Source organism: Pongo pygmaeus, chromosome 17 (genome assembly GCF_028885625.2).
Source record: "Pongo pygmaeus isolate AG05252 chromosome 17, NHGRI_mPonPyg2-v2.0_pri, whole genome shotgun sequence".
Lineage (NCBI taxonomy): Eukaryota > Metazoa > Chordata > Mammalia > Primates > Hominidae > Pongo > Pongo pygmaeus.
In genome coordinates, this window is record NC_072390.2 from 28,648,784 (window position 1) to 28,672,450 (window position 23,667).

Below are 23,667 nucleotides of genomic sequence, written 5' to 3' on the forward strand. Positions count from 1 at the left end.
CCATCAAATACTCCTACTCTCTTAAAGGCAGAATGTTTAGCTTGAAAGTTTCAACAGACTCTGTTTGTTTCCTTCTCATCCTATCATAGCAGGCTTTTGTTTTTTAACTATATTGTTTAAGTATGAGAAAACAGACAAATAAAATAGTGGTTTTCCCAGTGCATTTCGAAGGCATCTATCAGAACCCAGCAATAAGTCTTATTTTATTTGAATTTATATCAACCAGTCATCAATCTTCCAAAGAAAAGTGTCTTGATGAGCAGAATGCTAAGTGGGCCCAAAGGTGAATGTTTGGCCATGGCCTTTTCTGTATTAACATCTTCCTCTTTGTCCATTCATAAAATGTAGATTTAATTGTCTTGAAAGGCTGTCGGGGTTTTAAAATTTTTCTTTGCATGGTGTTATACCAAGACTCGTTTATTCATGTCTTAAACCATGATGCAAGGTTCCTAGCAGTGAATAGCTCTAATTATGATCAGGTCCCTAGCCATTTCATGTTAAATAGCTTTGATAGTCCAACAGATTGGGAGGAAATTGTTCTTACAGTTGATTCGACCCCCTGTTTCTCTCCTCTTTCCCTGAGATTTATTCCCTGACAATTGAGGTGTTTCTGTCATTTATAATATATATTATTTTAGCCCTGATTTCAATTCAAACCTCTGAGGCTGCATAACTTGAGGTTAAACTGCAGATTTCCTTCCTGCTTAATACGGGAAACCAGGTTCAAAATATCTGGCCTTGGGACACTGAACCATCCTTTAAAAATAAACCACACAATTTTAAAATAAAAAAACATACCTAGTTTCATATACCTAGAAAATTTCCACTTCAAACAGAAATCGTAAATGAAAACAATGGTCTTTATTTTATTTGAAAAGTAAAGTTCGAGTAAGTAATTATTATTCAATAATTTTGCCTTAGGTAATAGAATTTCAGGCAAGGTAAGTGATTGCATAAATGGAAGGAAATATATAAGTGGCTGAGAGTCTGAGTCTTGAGGGAAAATATTTGATACATCAACTAACTAGCTTTCCAAATGATTATTTCTAAAGAAAATGGGAAGCCAATCTATCCAGTGACATTCTGATCCAGTTCACTTCATCCCATTCACTGCAGCACACCTCCCTCCCCGACCCCCACACAGGCAGGATTAGAGAGCTATGTCTTCATGTTCGGTCAGCAGAAATGAACGTGAAAACAACCTGTGAGTTCTCATCTCCCTAGGGCTCCTGGGAAGCAGTCACCCCCTCTCTCCTTGGCATCAAATAGAGATAAAGAGTTTCAAGACTATTATTACAAAAGAATTTGTTTTTTAAGTTTATTTCTTCCCCTTACAGACACATTCTGCAGTGTGAGGACAATACAGGAGATTTTCTTGAAAGATTAAGCTTGGGAATTTAAACCATTTCAGAATTTACTTAAAGAGATAGGACTCAAGATAGAGATTTACTAATTCCATAGATAATCTGCAATGATTTTCCAAGAAAACCTTTCTTCTTCTTTCAAAGGAAATTAAATTGAAGCAGAATTATCTTTCACAAAGACTAGCTTGGGTAGATTCCCAGTTGCCTTGCCTAGGTAGTCTCCTTACTTGTCAAAATGTCCAGTCCCCTGCTCTCCTAGTCACTTGAGCCCCACCATCTCCTGCTCTTCCACTTGCAAATGTCTCACACTCTGCCTCAGTCTGTGGCGAAAAAATTACACACATCACACCTGGCCAATAAAATGCATCGGGTTCTCTGGTTGACCTATAGCTTTTCATACATTCTTCATTGCTTGAAATCTGCTTTTTTTTCTTCTATCAGGGATGCAACCTACTCATAGAAATGTTTTGAGAATCTCTAATGCATGTATATTTATTTATAAGCTATAAATATATATTACTCTCTGAATATATTGTGTATATTTAAAAATATACACAAAAATGGAACTTTAAAAGTTGTTAGGCCTGGCGTGGTGGCTCACGCCTGTAATCCCAGCACTTTGGGAGGCCAAGGTGGGTGGATCACTTGAGGTCAGGAGTTCGAGACCAGCCTGGCCAACATGGTGAAACCCCGTCTCTACTAAAAATACAAAAATTAGCCAGGTGTGGTGTCAGGCACCTGTAATCCCAGCTACTTGGGAGGCTGAGTGAGGAGAATCGCTTGAACCTGGGAGGCAGGGGTTGCAGTGAGCCGAGATCATGCCACTGCACTCCATCCTGGGAGACAGAACAAGATCCATCTCAAAAAAAAAAAAAGTTGTTAAATAAAATTTATGAAAGGTCATTGCTATGGTTTGAATGTGTCCCCTCTATTTCATGTGTAGGAAACTTATTCCCCAATGTGGTTGTATTGAAACATGGGGTCAGTTGCAGTGGTTCATGCCTATAATCCCAGCACTTTGGGAAGCTGAGGCAGGAGGATTGCTTGAGTCCAGGAGTTTGAGACCAGCCTGGGCAATGTAGCAAGACCTTATCTCTATGAAAAAAAAAGAAAATAGAAAGAAACATGGGGCATGTAAGTGGTGATTGTATCATGAGAGCTCTTCCTTCAAGAAGGGATTAATTTATTCATGGATTAATGGGTTATCACAGGAAGAGAAGTGGTGGCTTTATAAGAAGGGGAAGGGAGACCTGAGCCAGCACATCACCATGCTCAGCTCCATGTCATGTGATACACTGCACCACCTGGGGACTTTGCAAAGAGACCTTACCAGCAAGAAGACTGTCACTAGATGCAGCCTCTTGACCTTGAACTTCTCAGCCTCCATAACTGTAGGAAGTAAGTTCCTTTTCTTACATAAATTATCCAGTTTTCAGTATTGTGTTATAAGCAACAGAAAACAGCCTAATACAGCCATCGATCTGGACTGAGCTCCTGCATTAGAGCCCAACAAACTAGTCCAAAATGGACTCACTCATTTTATGATGGAGTCCCCTTTGCTTTAACTTATTCAAGAAAGGTAACCTGATGTTAACCATTCCGCTTTTTGTGCTTGCTGTTTCCTTGTTTCTGTTCAAACTACCTTACAAAAAATGACTGCTGTGCCACATGCAGCAAAGTGCCTGCCTATTCTGTAGACCAAATCCTGCCCAGTTCATGAATCACTGATAAAAGCCAATTTGATCTTTAAAACTCAGTTTGCTGAAATTTTTTTCTTTGATAAAGTATTAAAGTAACCGTAAATAGAAGTTCTAACATTTTCTTTCTTGCATTCCTGCTGGGATCTGGGCAGCTGACTTTGCAGGCCACTGAGTAGGACAGTGATCCCAGAGTTGTGGGATGACTGAGGTGATGCGGTTCAGGCTGGCAGACTGAGAGCAGGCAACAGTGCTCTTGAGACCTGGTTTGTGATTGGCTGCCTCCAAATTCATTCTGAGTCATTTTTGGCCATCTCAACTCCCACTAAGCTCAATAGTGTCATGCATCCAAATGACTAACAGTTGAGCTAATAATAAATCTATCTAATGGTGCGTGCCTCAGAATTGTTTCAACAAAATGAAAAAATTTTAGGGAATATGACAGTATTCAACTCTGTCTGCTAGAAACATACAGTTCTCCCTCTTTTTCTAAGATACATTGTAAAAATAGACCACTAGAACATGGGAGGGCTATTACCAGAAACTGCAAAACACACAATAAAACAAATATCCTGATGACATTGTAGCATGGATAAAGATTGTGGACTTGCAGAAATTTATTCACTTTAGATAAAACATTTAAAGAGACCTATTTTGTTTTCCTTAACATTATTTTAAAAATCATTAAAATGGTTTGGTTCTTTAACAACAACAAAAAACATGCAGAGCTTTGCTAGTAAAATGTTGAGTTTGTAGTTGGTTAGAAAAAAATACTATCCCAGATCTCTATTATCTTTATTATCTCTAAAATCATCATTGATCTCTAGGAGATGACAGCAGGCCAATGCTCAGAGAGAAGCCTCGCTTCAGGGAGAAATGTGGGGAAAACTGCTTGCTCCAGGGGAATGATCAAAGGGGAAGGACATTCATATGTCCTCTCGTTTGTTCGCCAGGTTTCTGTGGAATCCCTAAAATGTGTTAGGCATTTAGGGCGCAGAGCTGAGAGAGATGCCGTTCTTAATAAGTTCTCAATGGACTTACAGGCTAGTGGGAGAGACAAGTAAACTAGCAATTACCTGGGAGAAGACCTCACCCACAGGAACGCACAGGGGGCAGTGACATCCCAGCAGAGCAGCAAGGAGCAGATCGCAGCATTTGGGAGGCCCTCCGTCTTGCTGGCTGGGTTGAATTCTAAGGAATATGATAAAGTTATGAAAAAGATAAATTAATAAACATTGACTTAGCAAGTACTGTGCATCACATACTCTGCTACAAATATAATGAATATAGTTTCATGATAGGAATATACTGATATTAGGGTGGACCTGAGATGCAGACTTCCAGAGTTCATACCCAGCTGCTCATTTAATTTTTTTTTTTTTTTTCGACAGAATCTCACTCTGTTGCCCAACCTGGAGTGCAGTGGCATGATCTTGGCTTACTGTAACCTCTGTCTCCTGGGTTCAAGCAATTCTCCTGCCTCAGCCTCCCAATTAGCTGGGATTACAGGCACCCGCCACCACACCTGGCTAATTTTGTATTTTTAGTAGAGACAGGGTTTCACCATGTTGGTCAGGCTGGTCTCGAACTCCTGACCTCAGGTGATCCACCCGCCTCACCCTCCCAAAGTGTTGGGATTACAGGCGTGAGCCACCGCACCCGGCCCACATTTACTACTAATAGCTGAGTGTAGTTGGGTAAGTCAGCTCACTTCTCTAAATGTCAATTTTGCCACATGTTGAATGGGATAATAACAGTATCCCATTTAGAGGTAAATAAGATAGCTATGAGGAAGGAACTAGACAATCTATGAGCAGCACTTAGGACTATGCCTAACATGGTAGATATTAGACATTATATATCTGTCAATCTAGTAACTCATCAGGTAGCTATTACTCTTATTGTTATTGTTCTCTCATTTCAAAGACCAGGAAACAGGCCTAGGGAGCATTAGTAACTTGCAATGCTACTACTATGGAGTGGAATCCAGGCTGCCTAGGAACTTCCAGTCAGAGGCACTGGCCTAGGAAAGGGAACATAAACACACATTGATTTGGGGATGAAGGGAATAGGGGATGCTTCAAAATGAATGATTACCTTGATTATTTGAGGAACAGAAGGCTGAGTGTCAAAAAGTAGTAAATCGGAAATATTTTTCACTACGTGCATGTTAATAATAAGTTGTGTGAATAGATGATCTGCATGAATAGATAAGAAGCAATTATCCTGGAATTTTAGAACTAGAGATGGGTTTCAGTATTTTCCACAATTCAACAATCAGAAGGAGAGAGAGAGAGTGAGAGAGGAGAGAGACTTAAGAATCAGATCACAAAACAAAACAAATCAACAGCTGTGCAGCAGAGAGAGGCCCAAATAAATTTGCAATATGTCAGCATAAAAAGCTAGTACACAGTATATGCTGAGGTATATCCATTTGTTTTTACCATTGGTTCCATATTTTGTTGACATTTGACATTCAGTTGTAAAGAGTGTACTACCTATTACTTTGCTCTGTCATACCAAAACATTTTTCTTTTCGATTTATACAATTTTGGTTCCCAGAATGTCTTCCTGTCCGATCCTAAAGCTCAAGTTTCTACACTTGTATGCCACACCCTAAGTTACAGTCCCAGCTCAGGACTGGTGATGGTGACCAGGAAGGTTACATGATCCAATAACACCGAGCACTAGGGACCCATTTTCCTAGCTGCCACCAACTAGGGTGAGCCGATCCACCCAGGTGCCTCTGAATGGAGCCTCGCTGTCTCTGCAAGGCTGCTCCCATTCTGCTGGGTGACTTCGCACTGTGGACAGCCTCTTGCTTACTCTTTCAAGCTTACTCCTAGGTAATTTATTAAAAGAAAAAAAAGAGAAAAGTATCTGAAACACTAATATTAGTAGTTTTCTGTTTGAATCATAGAAACAACAACAAGGAATCATTACTTCGTTTCATGTATTTACTAACTCACATTTCCTACTAAGATTTAAGAGTGAGAAACATCAAGGTTTGACTAACAATGCTGAAGTTCGATGTCATCTGTGTGGCTCATGACTGTCTTTTTTTTTTTTTTCTAACAAAGCAGACTTTGGGCATTGTTTTGATCCCATTAATGACCACCCAAGATAAGGAACTTTTCCATACAACTGGGATGCATTCCTTCTTCACTCAAGAGATTTTTAAACCCCAGAGAGGCTTTGAAAACAAATGCGTAGCTTCTAGGGATCCCAAGGTATAGTCACTAATGAATTATAAATAAATAGAAATTCTCTTTATAATTTTTACTATACAGATAAAATAGAATGGGTCTTTCTTGGACCTGTAATTGTAACAGCTCAGGTTTTGCCAGTGGTGTCTGTTAGATTTTGAAGGCCTTCAGCTAAAGTTTACTACATCATAAGAAATGCATGCATCATTTATTTCTATGAATGTTGTAAACGCAATCACTAAACACGACAATTAGTTGAGCAGAAAGTGCATGCAAGCTGACTGAAAGATAAGCTAATGAATAACTTTTCTCTTCAAATTGAGAACACATTTATGTGGCTTAAGATCTGAAAAAAATAAGTAAAATGTAAGATTATCTAAAATACTTTTGGTCAAACTGGAGCTCAAATGACCCTCAGTAGAAACAAATGTTTGCAAAAAATACCTCTGGATACCCAGTGTCTCACTGTGGTTTTTCTATGTTTGCCTCTCAGGGAGAAAGCATTGCTTAGTATGTAGTGTTCTCGTATTCCCTGGTGTGTAGTATACCCTTGAAGTCATGAGTTAAAACCTTTGGGAAAGTCACAAGACTAGAGAGACTGTCAATGACTTTGAACATTGCCTCTATAGCGTCTATAGCAACCAGAACAAATCTCCCGGTTGCAGGTAGTGCTGCTTCCGCTCCTTGCTCCTTCCCTCTCTTTCCCCTCCCCCATCAAGCACACAGGCAGTGCTGTGTGCTCAGGAGCAACTAAGCATTTGCTCAGTGGCTTGTACTTTCCTTAAATTTTCTTAGATAAAGGAAGTAAAAATTACCTTGCTGCACCTAAAGCTCCAGCTGAGGTTCTGATCACTGTAGGTATTTGTCCAGCTTCACATGCAATAATATCAACATGGAGTGTAAGATTGCTGAGAGATTCTAAAGGAGAGATGCTTTAAACTCTTTGGGGAGCAAGAGAGACCTAAGTAAGAAAACAACCAAATATAGGCTAGGCGCGGTGGCTCACACCTGTAATCCCGGCACTTTGGGAGGCCGAGGTGGGCAAATCACCTGAGGTCAGGAGTTCAAGACCAGCCTGGCCAACATGGGGAAACTCTGTCTCTATTAAAATTACAAAATTAGCCAGGCATGGTGGCACAAGCCTGTAGTCCCAGCTACTTGGGAGGCTGAGGCAGGAGAATCAGTTAAACCCGGGAAGCGGAGGTTGTAGTGAGCCGAGATCACACCATTGCACTCCAGCCTGGGAAACAAGAGCAAAACTCTTGTCTCAAAAAAACTATTTATACAGTGTCTGCTCAATAAGCACTTTAAATGCGTTATTTTATATGATTCCCATAGCCTCCCTTCAGGTGATATTACCACCTATCTTGGGCAGCAGGCCAGTGATGAAAGCTAAATCTGCACAGGACTGAGTCTGGGGTATAACAATGTGAGCCTTCCAGCTGTCGTCTCTTTTCACATGGGTCATCCCTGGCGTGAGCTTGTCTCTCCAATTCCTTCACTTTGTTTGTTCCTCCAGTGTAGCTTCATCTCTACCTTCACTTTATTTATTTATTTATTTATTTATTGAGATGAGTTTTGCTCTTGTTACCCAGGCTGGAGTGCAATGGTGCAATCTTGGCTCACTGCAACCTCTGTCTTCCGGGTTCAAGCGATTCTCCTGTCTCAGCCTCCCAAGTAGCTGGGATTACAGGCACCTGCCACCATGCCCAGCTAATTTTTGTATTTTTAGTAGAGATGGGGTTTCACCATGTTGACCAGGCTGGTCTCAAACTCCTGACCTCAAGTGACCTGCCCGCCTCGGCTTCCCGGAGTGCCAGGATTACAGACATGAGCCACTGTATCCGGCCTCTACCTTCATTTTAACCCTCTTTTGAGCCACTTTAACTCTCTGAGAATGCACATACATAGGTAACTCGTGGGCCAGACATGATAAAAATGACGAGACAGCTACTGTCTAGGGAGAAAGATGATGGGATGTGGAGAGAGAAGGGTGTTACATAAGACACTCTAATGAATAGGGAATCTGGCTTTTTGCACAGAATTCAAGACTTGTATTTGCTTTAGTCTTCAGAAGTTTGGGGGCTAATGTATGTGTCTGCAAGGTAACATTTACATTCTCCATAGACGTATGCTACACAACTGTCACCTAAGAGTTAATGCTGTCCAGAGCATCCCTGAAAGCACAGACTGATTCCAACCCTGAAGGAAGGCATTTATTTGGTAAAGGAGGGATTGGCATGAGGGGCAGAGGGAGTGGAAGAAGAAAGGAAGGGAAGTTGATACAAGATGCCTCTGGGGCTCGACCCTTGCACTTTCTGAGGAGCTTCTTGAGATGTGCTGAAGGACATGGGGGTGCACGGTCCTGTAGGTGTGAACTTCCCTACACTGCCTGGCAGGTTTCCTTAGGCATCCACAGTGAACCCTACGGCAGGGAGCCAGAAGCACAGGGAGCGGCCTGAAGCAAGGGGCTGGCAGGTGCCACCTGCTCAAAGCTGGTCAGTGCCTGTAGGAAGCCAGTCACTTCAACAGTGGCCACAGTGGGAATGACAGAGGGCCCAGAGGACTAGCAGGGGCACAGGGAGTGGCCAATAGGGGAGGAGGGTCTGCTGTCACAGCATAAGAATAAAAGTGTAATGCAGGGGAGCAGAGAGAGTTTAAGCCTAAAAGCCTAAACTCATTGATCTTTTTGTTTTCCCTACAATAAATTCCTCTGAAAAACCTTCACATCTATAAAATAGTCACAATGTTCTTAAGAGTTTATTGTGAAACACAAAAGACCAAGATTTCATGAATATCAGCGGGCATGTGGTAGTCTCCAGCATTCCTTCCATCCCTCACCCCTTGTGTAGGATGTGGGTTGTAGGAAACTGATCTCATCCTCCACTCCACAGGTGAAGCCCTGACTATTTTAACTCAATCAAGGTCATCCCAGCCTCCTTTTCACAAAGATTAATTTAAGGAATTCAGGTTGAAGCCTATCAGTACCTGTCATTCCCATGGTATATGGATTAGTACTAGAGGTTCCAGAAACCTCTTCCCCAGAATGTTGTATAGATGGATATAAGGCCTGGGACGACCATACTTACTTTTATCCCCTTGAGTGAAGCCAGCCTAGGACAACACCCACTAAACAGAAAATTGAGAGACAGTCCCTGGATAGAGCCAAACTTGAAGCCATCCCATCCTGGACTTCCAGCTGTGCAGATACTATTTCTTATCGTTTAAGCAACGGTGAATCAGATTTGCAGCCTAAAGTATCTTAACTGACGTTTTGACAGTCTTTGCCTCCCCAACTTTTAATCAATGATTTAATTTCATGGAACATTTTGATTCCAGAGAAGGAAAAGTTGTCCCTTTCTTAGGCTGGGGCAGAATTCTTCCTTTGGGTTCACATATTGACTTGTTTGCAGATTGCGTTGGTTTGAGGTCAAGATGGAACTGTTTGGTGTTAGCCCTTCCAGAACTCTTTCAAATTGTCATTTTTTTCCTACTGAAACAGTTTGACCAACTAAGCTGCAATTTGCCTTGAAACTATATGTCACCCATAACCTGTACTGTTAGACTGTATTGATGGAAAAGATTTCAAGGCATTTTCCAAGGAGGAAAAAAAAGGCTCGGAACTCAATGTTATTTTTTTTTTAAGCCTCACTTATGTAATACAGTGTATACTCAATTGTTTCCTATTAAGGTAATTCCCATCACATTAATATTTCATATCCCAAGGATTTAGTTTGTTGGCCTTATTTTTTAGTAGTTACCTAGAGAAGTTGTCCTTAATTTATGGGGGGCTCTCAGGAATGCCTCCTTAGTGGAAAGAAGACCGACTGTATAGGCAGGTCCCTGGGGAGAGGCACAGCTTTCTCTATTGCAGAGGATTGTGTTGTAGAAGCTGTTCCTGTGTCATTGTGTCCCTGAGTGTGACTCATTCCTCACAGCCTTTGCAGCAAATCCATTAGAAGCCGAGCAAGGGACCATTTCTGTGTGACAGATACTAGGACAATGAAGCTGGTTCATGCTAAATGTCTATGGCAAGAGACATTCCAAATCTGTCAAATGTTTAGGCAAGATTGTCCACCTTCCTGCAACTGCAGATTAGGCTTTAATGGAACACGACATTTGACTTCACATCTCTGTATGATTATCTGTCAGGTAATTCAAGGTACCTTTAGTTCTTGACTCAGAAATCTCCTGCGTCAGGAGCTAACAAATGTCAGCTTACTGAAATTCACAAAAGGGGGTTCTAAATATTCACTTTCCATCAATTCATATTCAGTACTATTCAAATTTAAATCAATTTGTTCTAAGAGTTTAGAACTCTTTCAAGTTACAATTTCTGGATCTAATTCTCTTATGGACTGCTGCATGTATAAATTTTTACTCTCACAAATACATATTCTATTATTTTAAAGGATACTGCATTTAATGCAAGTGTATGAGGCACCAAAGCTCTCCCATGTAGTCAAAAATTATAATTTCACTTTTTCCAGGGACTTGGAAAAAAAGGTGTAGTTTAGTATTGATCTAGCCATATAACAGAGATTCTAAAAGTTTAATTTTCAATGGACTTAGTGATATTATTATGCCAAAATAACTTAAGCAAGAATTCATAAGGGTTTTTTGAGGTGCCCAGCAAGCATAAAGTTTTAAAGAACATCTTATCTTGCCCATCTCTGGGACACAGGGAACCAGCACTGGGTTCGAGTCAGAATTCTGGGTCCCAGCGTGGGACCCCTGGTCATAGGTCACAGGGCAAGTCAGTCCTTTTCTCTGAGCCTTGGTTTCTTTTTGGAGACAATAATACCCTTAAGATTGTTGAAGGAATTAAATGAGGTAACAGTAGATGCTAATTTCATTTCTCATTTTTCATCCCTTAGGAACACTTCAAGAGAAAGAAAATTGAGGTTTCTGATTTCAAGATTTCTTAAGTGTTCATACCATGCCTTACATGATGTTCTCCTGACAACTTGTGACTACAAACAGAGGATTACTGCGAATCATAAGCAAGCACGGGGACAGATTGATTTTGAGATATTTTCTAAGACAGTCAGTTGACTGCAGAAACATGCAGACTGGAGCTTGTGTTTTGCAAACAAGCATGCTAGAGACTAAACAAGACATGAAAGGTTTGCCTTTCTTGGTCTAGAACACATTTCTTTGAAAGATTTACCATCATAAAGACTTCTTTTTGAAAAGCTTTGTTGCAAACCAGCTTGTAAATTTAAAAATGCTCTGGAAAAAGTTGTTTGTCAATGCAAAAGTTCAACCAGGTTGCTTGGAATGATGACCAGATATGTCGCTAGAATTCTCTCTTCTATTTTCTTTCCTCTGTTTAGGCTCTGGCTCACGCCTTGGTTTTGGTTGACATGAGGTTCACCTTGAGGGGTTTTGGAGGGTTTTATCTGGAAAATACATGACATGAGCATGTCAGGAGAAGAATTCAAATCTTTCTTCTTAGGTAAAAGGGGTTAAAATACTCTTAATTAGTCATCTATCAGGGCATTGGGCTGTCAGTACAGACGAAAATTTTTTTTTTTTTTTTTTTTTTTTTTGAGATGGAGTCTCGTTCTGTCACCCAGCCTGGAGTGCAGTGGCACGATCTTGGCTCACTGCAACCTCTGCCTCCTGGGTTCAAGCAATTCTCCCACCTCAGTCTCCTGAGCAGCTGGGATTACAGGTGTGCACCACCACGCCCAGCTAATTTTTGTCTTTTTAGTAGAAATGGGGTTTCACCCTGTTGGCCAGGCTGGTCTCGAACTCCTGACCTCAGGTGATCCACCCGCCTCAGCCTCCCAAAATGCTGGGATTACAGGCGTGAGCCACCATGTCTGACCAACAATGTTTTAAGTAGTTAAGACTGCAGCATTTGGAACCAGGGGCAAATGTTTGAGTGGTCTTGAGCAAGTTACCTAAACTCTCAACAAAGTGGAGACTATACTATTATTACCTGATTCACCAAGCTGTTGTGAAGACTAAGCAAAGAAAGGTACATGAAGTGCCTAACCCACATTGTCCAGAATATGCAAAGGCCTCAACACATGGATGAAAATATTGCCTGTCTGTCTGGGTGCCTTGGATGGATTTATTACAGCCAGGCTTGCATTACAGCTATAGAAAACTCCAAGCAGAGTTATTGATTGCTCTTGTAGTCAATACCTCATACCAACAAATACTTTGGAAACTTGTTGGAGAAATACTCTTTCTGGTAGTTCTGGGCTATGCTCAGGGATCACTTGGGAGTTTTAGAAGCTGGGAAGAATCTCTCAAAGCTAAAAGATTGAAAACAATATAGGAAAACACAGAGACGAATGGATGTGAGCTTTTTCCACGTGGGCGAAACAAGACAGTCATGACTAATGCTAGATTTACTCTTCCTTGGCTGAGAGCACGGTGTTTATTCAAAGTTGAATCTAGAGTGAAAGAGAATATACATGTATGCAAAACATCATAAGGGAGAGTTTTCTTAAACACATTGGCTCCTCATCTCAAATTCATTAGCACATTTATGCCCACACAAGAACACACAAGAACTTTCTCCCCCAACCAATTACAAATATCAAAAAGGAGAAATGAAAACAGATTTTCTGTCTTACCAAAATATTTTTCTTATTACTTTTATTTCCTAGGTTATGGGTGTTAATAAATGCTAAAAGCATTTCTAAATCTAGAAATCCATCCCACAAGATGTTTTTCTAGAGTTCACAAAAATCACACAGTTCTAGAGACCAATGTATTCTAATGTTAATTTGTGAGTAAGGAAACTATGAACAACAGAGGTAGAGTGAATATGAGTAGAGAAAGGGTCTAACGCCAAGTGGCACAAATGCAATTAAATACTGGTTCACGTGACCCTCCCAATTCATAGCTTTACTTTTATCAACATCCCACCATTCATGAAACGTTTAGCGCACTAAATTCCTTTATTTTGTGAAAAAAATTATCATGGGAAATGACTGCTATATAGGGCAGTCAATTAAATTTGAGTGTCAAAAACTGACTTTCTTTAAACATAGCAAAACCCTCCAAAGGTAAGCAATCTAAAAGTATTTTTTTCTTGATCAGTAAGTCTAAACTCTGCTATTAACACCATCTATCAGGTTCTCATGATGACATTGCAAGCAATGCCAGAACTAGAGCCCAGGTGGCTATGACTCACCAACTGGGTATCACTGATAGAAAGAAAGAAATCTGAGGTTTCAAAATGGAATGAGAAAGGAAATGAAGGCCACTTTCCCCTTAATCCACAATGAATGAAGTATTGATACTGGGACTCACCTGGTGCAAGAGTGAAGAAACAGCTGGATTTTATTTGTTCCTTTTGCCTGCTCCTTAGAACAATGGAACCTGCACTAACCGGCTTCACAAAGAGGTTTGATTGATGGCAGCTTTTCAGATATCTCTGTGGCTTAGTCTTATCTTGTTTGGTATCTCTATTGTTTCTGAACTGTAAACACCAAAGGAAGGACCCATTCAAAATGCAAGTACTAGGCTTATTCACATGACTCAAGATACTCTTTTCCAAAGTTGAGTAATAGAATGTGTCATAAAGACATCAAAATCTGGTAGACCTGATTTTAAAATTTGATTCATGACTGTCTTGACTGTCTTGTTTCGCCCACGTGGAAGAAGCCCATACCCATTCTCCTCCATGTTTTCCTACATTGTTTTCAATTGTTTAGCTTTGGGGTGATTCTGCCCAGCTTTTAAGACCCCCAAGTGATCCCAGAGCATAGCCCAGAACTGCCAGAAAGAGTGGCTTCTGAAGTATTTGTCAGTAAGGGGTGTTGACTAGAAAAGCAATCAGGTAGGTATCAAAAAACTGCTTGGAATTTTCTATAGCTGCAATGCAAGCCTGACTTGAGTAAATCTATCTGAGATATCAAGACAGACAGGCAATATTTCCATCCATGCAGAGTCATAGACTGACATACATTGAGGCCTTTTCATATTCCAGCCATTGCATTAGGTACTTCATGTACATTTGCTTGCTTAGGAGAACTTTGAAATCTTAGGTCTCATTAAGAGTCTTTGATCATTTACCCACATGCATGCATACTCACACACAAACACACACAAAAGGCACTGGACTGGACTGCCTTTGAGTTGAATGCTGATCTCGAGATAACCCCTTGTCTGCATTTTTACCACCCAAATTTCAACTGGTTAAACTTTGTGTCTGTTTCACCTGCTAGAAAATTATTGAGCAATAATGATTTTAGATAACAATTTTAAAATAACCTGTATATCTCTAATTCCAAAAATTTAAAACTATTCATACCCATGGGGAAGATGTTTCCCTTACAATTATGTATTCTTTGTAACGTCACCGTTGTAGAACAAAATTCCTTTCTTTTCTTTTTTTTTGAGACAGAGTCTTGCTCTGTCACCCAGGATGGAGTGCAGTGGAGTGATCTCAGCTCACTGCAACCTTTGTCTCCTGGGTTCAAGTGATTCTCATGCCTCAGCCTCCCAAGTAGCTGGGATTACAGGATCGTGCCACCACACATGGCTAATTTTTGTATTTTTAGTAGAGAGAGGTTTTCACCATGTTGGCCAGGCTGATCTCAAACTCCTGGCCCCAAGCAACATCCCGCCTCGGCTTCCCAAAGTGTGGGGATTGCATGTGTGAGCCACCATGCCCAGCCCAAAATTTCTTTGTAGTGTCACCTTAAGTATCTCTATGGATGAAACAGAAACTTGCTCAATCTGTTACCTCATTTTTTGTCTGAAGTCTAGAATAATAAGATACCAGGTTTATGAAGCAATATATGAGTTGTTTGGAACACAATGAAACTCTGTTTATTGTATGCAACTTCAGATAAGCTAAACAAGGATTTAAGCTAATACTCCTTTTTGTTTGTATATTTGTTATCGCTAGGACTTCCTTTTTCAATTTAAAGATTGTGCTTATGTGGGAGATCCATTCTAACCAAGCAAAATGTCTAGCAGACTACAAAGCATTAAGCTTGCCTTGTCTGTTTACATAACTGAGTTGAGTATTGGTCTATTAAATCTTGCATAACATTATTTCGATTAAAAGTAACTGGTTCAACTTGTTGCATGACAAGAATGAAACTTGTAAATATAATGCATTTATTCATGAGAAATGTTCATGTTTCATGTAAAACTTTCTTTTAAAAAATAAAACTTTAAAATAGCTTAGTGCTGCTTTTACCTTAATATAATGAAGGAATAGTCTCCCCTGCAGCAGAGTTTGAAAATTAAACTACTCCCAGCATAAAAAAAGTCTGATTTGTTTATCAAACGGGACAAAGCTTATAACTGCAGGAGCTGGGGAGGTCTTATTTCCACACTTAGTTTTCGAATCAGAAACAACCAGTAACTATGCTATCCCAGCACTTAGGGAGGCCAAGGCCGGTAGATCACTTGAAGTCAGGAGTTTGAGACCACCCTGGCCAACATGGTGAAACCCCATCTCTAGTAAAAATGCAAAAATTAGTCGGGCGTGGTGGCGCACGCCTGTAATCACAGCTACTTGGGAGGCTGAGGCATGAGAATCCCTTGAACCTGGGAGGTGGAATTTGCAGTGATCCCAGATCGTAACACTGCACTCCAGCCTGGGCAACTCTGTCTCAAAAAAAAAAAAAAAAGCTGATGACATCATTTAACAAAAGGTTGGGTTCCTTAATGTTACTGACATCACATCAGCCTGGTACTGACCTACTCTACCTGTATCTTATCTTTGCTCTTACTGTATATTATCCTTGCCCTTACTGGTCTATTCTTGTCAATTCCAAAGCGAGGAAGTTGTTTTGGTGTATTCATTACCACTTTCCCCCTCCAAATCTATACTTCAGAGGTTGTGCAAAGCTCCAAATTTTCCATTCCAACAAAGCTTATGGTCTTTTTGCCTCCCTCTGTAGGAAAGGAGGTTATTTTATTTTTCCTGGACACATTAAATGGTGTAACTTGCTTCCCACTGTTCCATTTACATAATCTATGAAACATTCAAAGTACCTGTATCTCAAGTGAAAACAGAAATTCAATTATACCAAAATTTCCATCAGGGCATTTTATAATAAGTTAAAGATTTTTCTATTACTTTTTACTTATTAGTATAATAGTGTGTTAGAAAAAGCAATTCGGTGAATATACTACAAAATTATCAAAATTTTAATGTTTAAAAAATATAATTTCTTTAATGTAACTATCAGAATTTGAGGTAACTATATTATTTTGTCAAGCTTATAGGTAATATTTGAATGGCTTATTTAAGCCTATGGATACCAAAAAATGGTGACTAAAAGCACACAAAATCTTGGGAAGCACTGTTTTCATATGACCTTTTGTTGCATATCATGATTTATAAGAGAACTGTCTTTGGTCACTTCCCTGGGAAACATTCTCTAAGATTTGTGCACTGAGATTGCACACTGGAAATTTCTTTCAGAGGCCCCTCTAAGTCAGTGCTGTGAGTGAAGGGAGTACATTTTAGCAGAGGAAGGAGCTGAACTGTGATGTCTGCACACACGCACACAAAACAAGGCAGAAAACTGAACCTCTCCCAAAGGAAGCTCTGGAGCTAACATCAGAACTGTCCTGCTTTGAAGCAAGGGCAGAAAATTCTGCACTCCCTCACTTCCCCCAACCTGCCCACAGCCGCAGACTCGTAGAAGGAGGCCATCCTTGGGCAAGGTAGCTTAAGATAATTCACGGAGAAGGACTCAGATGAGAATCTTTGACTGCCAATGCTTCCAGCAGCTGGGAAATGAGTGTCCCAGCTCTGAAGGTAACATCTGGATGGAGCATCCGAGTATCCACTCTAACATTCAAAGGATAACAAACTGGGTAGACAAGTGGTTTGGTTCATAAGCCCAGGGGATTCACTGCTCTGCATTAAATCCTTCTCTGCCTTCCTTCTGGGAACGATGAGATTGTCTCCATAGAGTCCATCAGCTATTTTAGCCACTTTTTTTTTTTTTTGAGACAGAGTCTCACTCTGTTGCCCAGGCTGGCGTGCAGTGGTGCCATCTTGGCTCCCTGCAGCCTCTGCCTTCTGGGTTCAGGTGATACTCCTGCCTCAGCCTCCCAAATAGCTGGGATTCCAAGTGCGCACCACCATGCTGGGCTAATATTTGTATTTTTCAATAGAGACAGGGTTTCACCACGTTGGCCAGGCTGGTCTCAAACTGCTGACCTCAAGTGATCTACCCACCTTAGCCTCCCAAAGTGCTGGTATTACAGGTGTGAGCAACCGCACTTGGCCTATTTTAGCTCCTTTTCTAATCTAGCCCCTCCTACTGTCATGAAATAGAACAAATGCAAACTAAGTTAGCAGGCCACATCCCAGGGAAGCTGGTAGAAGACATGAGACTACTGGGAGAGAGACAAAAGGATGGTTTAGTTTTCACAGCAATACAGTAGCTGGGACTTCTGCACTTCTGTTGGTTCCCTACTCCCCAGTTCCCACAGGACAATGCAAAGAGGGCCAGAAGACACAGCAGTCACAGCAGTCATGATGTGCAGACACAGCAGTCATGATGTGGTAGAGGAAACTTGAATGTAGCGAACTCGGACTTTTTAAACTAGGCACCAAGCATGCCTGCCCTTTGCTTCAGAGACAGTGCCATCTGTGTCTTCCAAGACTATTTGCTATATAGGCATTCTTGAAGATATAGCCCAGAACATAGTCGGCTAGTGCCTCTTTTAGCAAAATGGAGATATTTAGAAACACAAGAGACCCATGAAGAATTTCCACCAGCAGCTCCCGCCTCATCAGCTGCCACAGAGAGAGAGAGCTATACACAGTAGTGAGTTTAGTGAGCGCATGCGCTAAGGCCAGCTGCTCGAATTTCAGTACTGGTTCTATTACTCCAAAGAATGTGACTTGAGGCAAGTTCCTTAACCTCTGTAAGCCTTAGCTTACTCGTCTGTGAAATGGAAATAGTAATAGTACCTATGGCCTATGGGTAGTGTAAGCATACACCGAGATAAGCCACATGAAATGGCTGGCATGTGGTAATCAGTAATCAGGTGCCGAGTAAATGGTAATCCTGTTATTACAGTAGCCTGGACACAGACCAACTGCCTGGTTATTTTCCCCAAGCAGTATCAGAAACAGGAAAAAAGGTGTTTGAAGGCTTTAGTTAACAGAGAAGTGGCTGACCGCTCATAAGACTGTCTGCAGGCCCTCCTTCACCTTGTGTGTGTGTTTAAGTTCCTGCCCCTACACTCCACAGCCATGCGTTTTCACTCAGGTTTGGCCTCAGTAAGGCAGACAGCTGTTTGCGTTTCACATACTGTGACTCGAGTAGTTCCATAAGCCTCGGTGACCTGAAGTGTTCCTCTGGCAGCCAGCCGTAAATCTCTTGCTCAATCTCCTTTTAACTCCTCAAACTTAGAAGCCAAGCTGACATAATCCTTATCTGTGGGCTCAGCCCCACCGCAGCGGCCTGAGCTGATCCTACTCTTGCAAAGAAGAAACACAAAGATCTCTGGGTTTTATTTTTTATTTTTTTGACAGGGTCTCACTCTGTTGCCCAGGCTAGAATGCAGTTGCACAGTCATGGCTTACTGCAGCCTCAAACTCCTGGGCTCAAGCAGTCCTCCCACCTCAGCCTCCTGAGTAGCTAGGACTACAGGTGTGTGCCAACACACCCAGCTAATTTTAAAAATTTTTGTAGAGACAGAGTCTGGCTATGTTTCTCAGGCTCATCTTGAACTCCTGGCCTCAGGTAATCCTCCAGCCTCGGTCTCCCAAAATGCTAGGATTTACAAGCGTAAGTCACCACACCCGGCCTACTCATCAGTTTAAAGTGCCAAGTTTTTTCTCACTGAGGGAGCATATCATCCTGTGGTAGCTGCCAGGGCCTGGAATTACATTTTAAGCCCAATTTGAATTGAATGGAAATGAGACCTAATCTACCGCTCCAAGGCAGTCTCTTAAGGAACATATTTTAAAGAGGAGACACTTTTCTTTCAACATCATCACTTTCTCCAAACATGACAAAATCACATACCAAAACCAAATCTCGAGTTCAAGTTGTCTGTAGAGCTTTGTTGTGTTGTAGCAGGGATTTAGTAAATCTCACAGGCTTTGACAGGTGGTTAGGTAGTAAGATATCCTTCAGAAGGGATTTAGTTATTCCTTTTCTGTGAAGTCTGGTCTCTAAAATTTTTGCTACAAATACTCCGTCTCTCAGTTTTATAATGACATAAACGTATATCAGAAAATATCTAAAGCAGGCTGGGCACGGTGGCTTATGCCTGTAATCCCAGCACTTTGGGAGGTCAAGGCAGGTGGATCACCTGAGGTCAGGAGTTCGAGACCAGCCTGGTCAACATGGTGAAACCCCGTCTCTACTAAAAAAAAAAAAAAAATTAGCTGGGCATGGTGGCGAGTGCCTGTAATCCCAGCTACTTGGGAGGCTGAGGCAGGAGAATTGCCTGAACCTGGGAGGCAGAGGTTGCAGTGAGCCAAGATCGCACCCTGCACTCCAGCCTGGGCAACAAGAGCGAAACTCTGTCTCAAAAAAAAAAAAAAAAAAAAAAAAAGAGTTAATAGATAAATAGATGATAGAGATTTTGCTTTTTAAAACCTCTTCATCCACTGTAATAGCCTACATGGTTTGTTAAAGGGGTAAGTATTATCTTTTCATCTCAACCCACATTTCATTCTGAATATTAATGGTTATTCCTAGAATCCTCTTTTTCCCATCCCTGAAAAGCAAACATACTCATATTCTTTGTTTTGGCGAAGGTCTTTATTATAGCCATAAAGGATAATGGAGTTATCTAATTGCATCGTTTTTACTAACCAAAGTTATAAAGTTTTAATTCTACCTAGACGTCGCTAGTCAGAGTATAATGTGTCTTCAACCTAAATTATCACAAAGTAGGTAAAAACTTGGCCTCATAATTCTCACGATAATTTAGGTTATTGGTTTAATCCACTAAAAATAGCCTCTGAACTTACAAATTGAAGTATACTATACCTGTTTCCTTTCATGTTTTAGGTACTATGATAAGTTACCAGTAATTTAGAAAAGAATGAACAGAAAAGCCACAATCTCTTTCAAGTGCTTTTAATTATTTTCAAAATACAAATGTTAAATATTTTTTATTTTTAAGGTACTATTTAGTTTCGTTTTGTTACTTTTCCAAATTTTTTAAAAATTATTTTTTTATTTTGAGATAATTGTAGATTCACAGGCAATTATAATAAATAATACAGAGGTATCTCATGTACTTTTTAACCTAGTTTCTCCCAGTGATAATGTCTGGTAAAACTGTAGTACAATATCAGAGCCAGGAAATTGACACTAATGTAATCCACTGATCTTAGTCAGATTTCCCAGTTTTTCCTGTATTCCTTTGTGAGTATGTGTTTATTTCTATGCATAAATGTTCTATTTTTTTCTTCCATTAAGTTTTCAACCAAAAGAAAATCAGACCTCATTTGTGTTTCTGCTTCTGGAAATAGGAGATAGAGATTTTAGCCACAGAAATCAGAATCCACCCTGGAGTGTGCTGTTTTCCTGTGATAGCAAGAAAATGTTCCATTTGAAAACTGCTCCACAAAGAATCATCAGAAACCACAGAAAACAAATGATGGTGTTGGCGGCTTTTCTGTACAACTCGGTCTTTTATTTCAGAACTCTATATGCTAAAAGGGCAGGATTCTCTCTCGTCTCCTCCTTCCCTTTTTTTCTATTTGTTTTTAACAGACAAAGCAAAAACAGCCTTTGGAAAAATCACAACAAAAGTAGATCTATTCTTTGGAGAGTTATATGTGGATGATTAACTGAAGAGAAAACTGGTTAATGGCAAGTAGTAAAAGATCTGATCTTTCTAATGAACACATCTAAAAAAAAACTTACAAAATAGAAGGTTGTTTATTCTTTAATGCAAACTTGAAAAACACAAAATTATAAAACCTCTTGGGGAATAAAAATAAAGAACTCATTCCCCATAAACAGTTGTAGTGCTTTCTTACATCTCCGAGAGTGTCCTTACCTCGACACGAATACACAGACAGTACACACATACACACAGACATGCACCCACATTCATATACACACATACATATCCACACACATACACACCCACATACACATACACGCACACACCAAGAGCTCAAATACACAAGGCAAAATCAAACACCCCAGAGAGGGTAGTGATTTTGCCAAATTGCAGATACTGTAGCTCTTACAGTAAATGGGGGGAAAAAGGATTGTTGTAGGCAAAGCATGGAGGACAGTGATTATTTTCTCAGGAAAAAAAGGTTAGATGTCATATTTTCCTCTGTTTTAACACAAATGACTGAACATTTAGAAAAACAAGATGCTTAAATCTTGTTAGGATAGAGTAATCTCATCTCATGTTAGCTTAAGAGTAAAACCCAAGTTCTGCTTACCCCAGAATTTTTTCCATAAGGGCACGTCATTATCACTTGATAGACTTTTCCCACCAGGCTCTTTTCTTTCCACGCTTTCTGAAGCAGATATGCTTGAGAGGAAAAAAATAAGGAGACATACTGAAAAAAGGAAAGGGTTGAGAGTGAAACACTCACATAAACCTGCCCATTTGAACTGTTTGTTCATCTTTGAATAATCTGAGAATTTATGCAGCATAGTCTACGAGTATTATCTACAGAAAGCAGACCACATGGGCTATCACAGACCTGCTCAATGATGGAGTTTCACCAGGGATCCAGGCGGAATACCCTCTCAAAGGGCCACCTCCTGATCTTTAGCTCTGTGAGCCTTTGCTGTTTCATGCTAGAGCTTTTAGTTGAAAGTAAAATGAAAGAAGTCCTCAGACTTCATGAATTCCAGGTGTCTGTGAAGTGGGACTGGCAACACTTTTTCCTCCCACCATAAAAAAGTTCTCTAGTCGGAGAAAGTATTCTGAAGCTTCTCTGCTCAGACCCTGGTGTTCTGAAACCCACTGAGAGGTTCACAGGATGGAAGCAAATGAGGTCAGTGGATTCTCTCTTTGCACTCAGAAAAGAACACCCTGCTGGGCGCTGGGTCACAAAAGGCGTGCTCTGAAGTGGCTCCACGCTGCCCTAGAGCATGGGTGGCAGAGATACTGCATCAGCAAAGAAATTGTGTGAAAATCGAAATTTGTCAGCAGGAAGTCATTCTGCATTAATAATGAAACAGATAAACCTTTAAAAACCATCCGTTCCTTTTAATTCAGAAGCACATGATACAGGCAGCAATTTATAAGCCAACCAAATCGTTTTGCAGTTAGGCAGACGTGAGGTCTTTCCTGATCGTTGCAAAGCCAAGCATAACCTGATGGTTGGTTGCCACATGGGAGGTGGGAGCCAGAGGCCCCGGCTTTCCTCTGGCCCTGGTGCAAACTCGCTGGCGGGTGAGATGGGTCTGTTTCTGATTAGCCCAGTTTACCTAGTTCCGAAGAGGACTCTGGCTCCTCCTAGATCTGGCAGCATAATTCATGAGACGTATGGATTTTGAACAGCACCCCAGAGCAGCACTCAGAATAAAGGTCTCCAACATTGAAGTCTTCCTAAGGAGAAAATGGTGGAGACAAGCACCCCTTTCTCCACATACTGCACCTCCTTTGGATGATTCAGCTTCTGGTCTGAAAGACGTGGATTAGTGGCTCGTGTTTGAGTTAGAAAGTTCCTTAAGTCATTTGCATTCATTTACTGGGGCACTTAAGCCAAATTGATCTGACCAACACATCAAAGCTAGGGCCTCCTCAGTTCCGGAGACATACCAGCTGAAAATCATCAATCTTGTCAACTGTCGGGAGCCTTAGCTAGTGTTCAGAATCAGAGGCTAGGTTTACGCTTATCTCCGTCCCGCAGGCTGGACACACGCTCCCAGGATGCCAGGCCAGGAGCGGCATTCCAGGGCGGGGGCTGTTTAATGTCAGCAAGGGGTCAGGAGGGCAGGCCACTGCATTCTGACAGCTAAACCGCTGGTCTCTTCTGTCTTAGGATTTTCATTCATGTTCCTGAGCAATCGCGCCTCTAGGAAACTGGCAATCTCTCTTTGAAGCTGCGGCGGGCAAATGCCTGCGCACCTGCGTGTACACACACACACACACACACACACACTCCTACATGTATACATATGCGTTCAGAAAACTCTCTGCTAGTCTACAGTCTTCAAAGCTGATATCTGATCATTCATTGCAGGGGCTTGCTGATCACATTGTTGTTTCCTTGAAAATGTATTAAAAATGTACATTTTTTTCCACTGATTATTCTCAAATAAGCGTGTAATCTGCAAAAGTACTTAATGCTACAGGAAGCTTTATAAATGCTCAAACACGCTAATAAAAAATTCTGATTTCAGTGTTAAATAGAAAGTGTAGTATAGTGGTTAACTATTTAGGAACAAGAATTGGACACTGGGTTCAAAGCTAATTCTGCCATTTATTAGAGATAGAGATGTAATTTTG

At 40.8% G+C, this 23,667-nt stretch overlaps 1 protein-coding gene and 1 long non-coding RNA gene across 2 annotated transcripts in view; both read right to left on the minus strand.

The window, feature by feature from the left end:
• LOC129019137 (putative uncharacterized protein encoded by LINC01387) overlaps positions 1–23,667 on the minus strand; it is a 79,018-nt gene that overhangs the window by 10,422 nt on the left and 44,929 nt on the right. Inside the window, exon 3 of the mRNA XM_054461434.2 lies at positions 4,138–4,252. Coding sequence (XP_054317409.2) covers positions 4,138–4,252 — 115 coding nt within the window. The remainder of the gene's footprint in view (positions 1–4,137; positions 4,253–23,667) is intronic.
• LOC134738486 (uncharacterized) lies at positions 9,292–22,826 on the minus strand. Its single transcript, XR_010124217.1, has 4 exons — positions 22,644–22,826; positions 21,644–21,735; positions 13,543–13,711; positions 9,292–11,669 (listed from the first exon to the last, which is right to left on the minus strand). It is a non-coding gene; the product is annotated as an uncharacterized LOC134738486 (long non-coding RNA).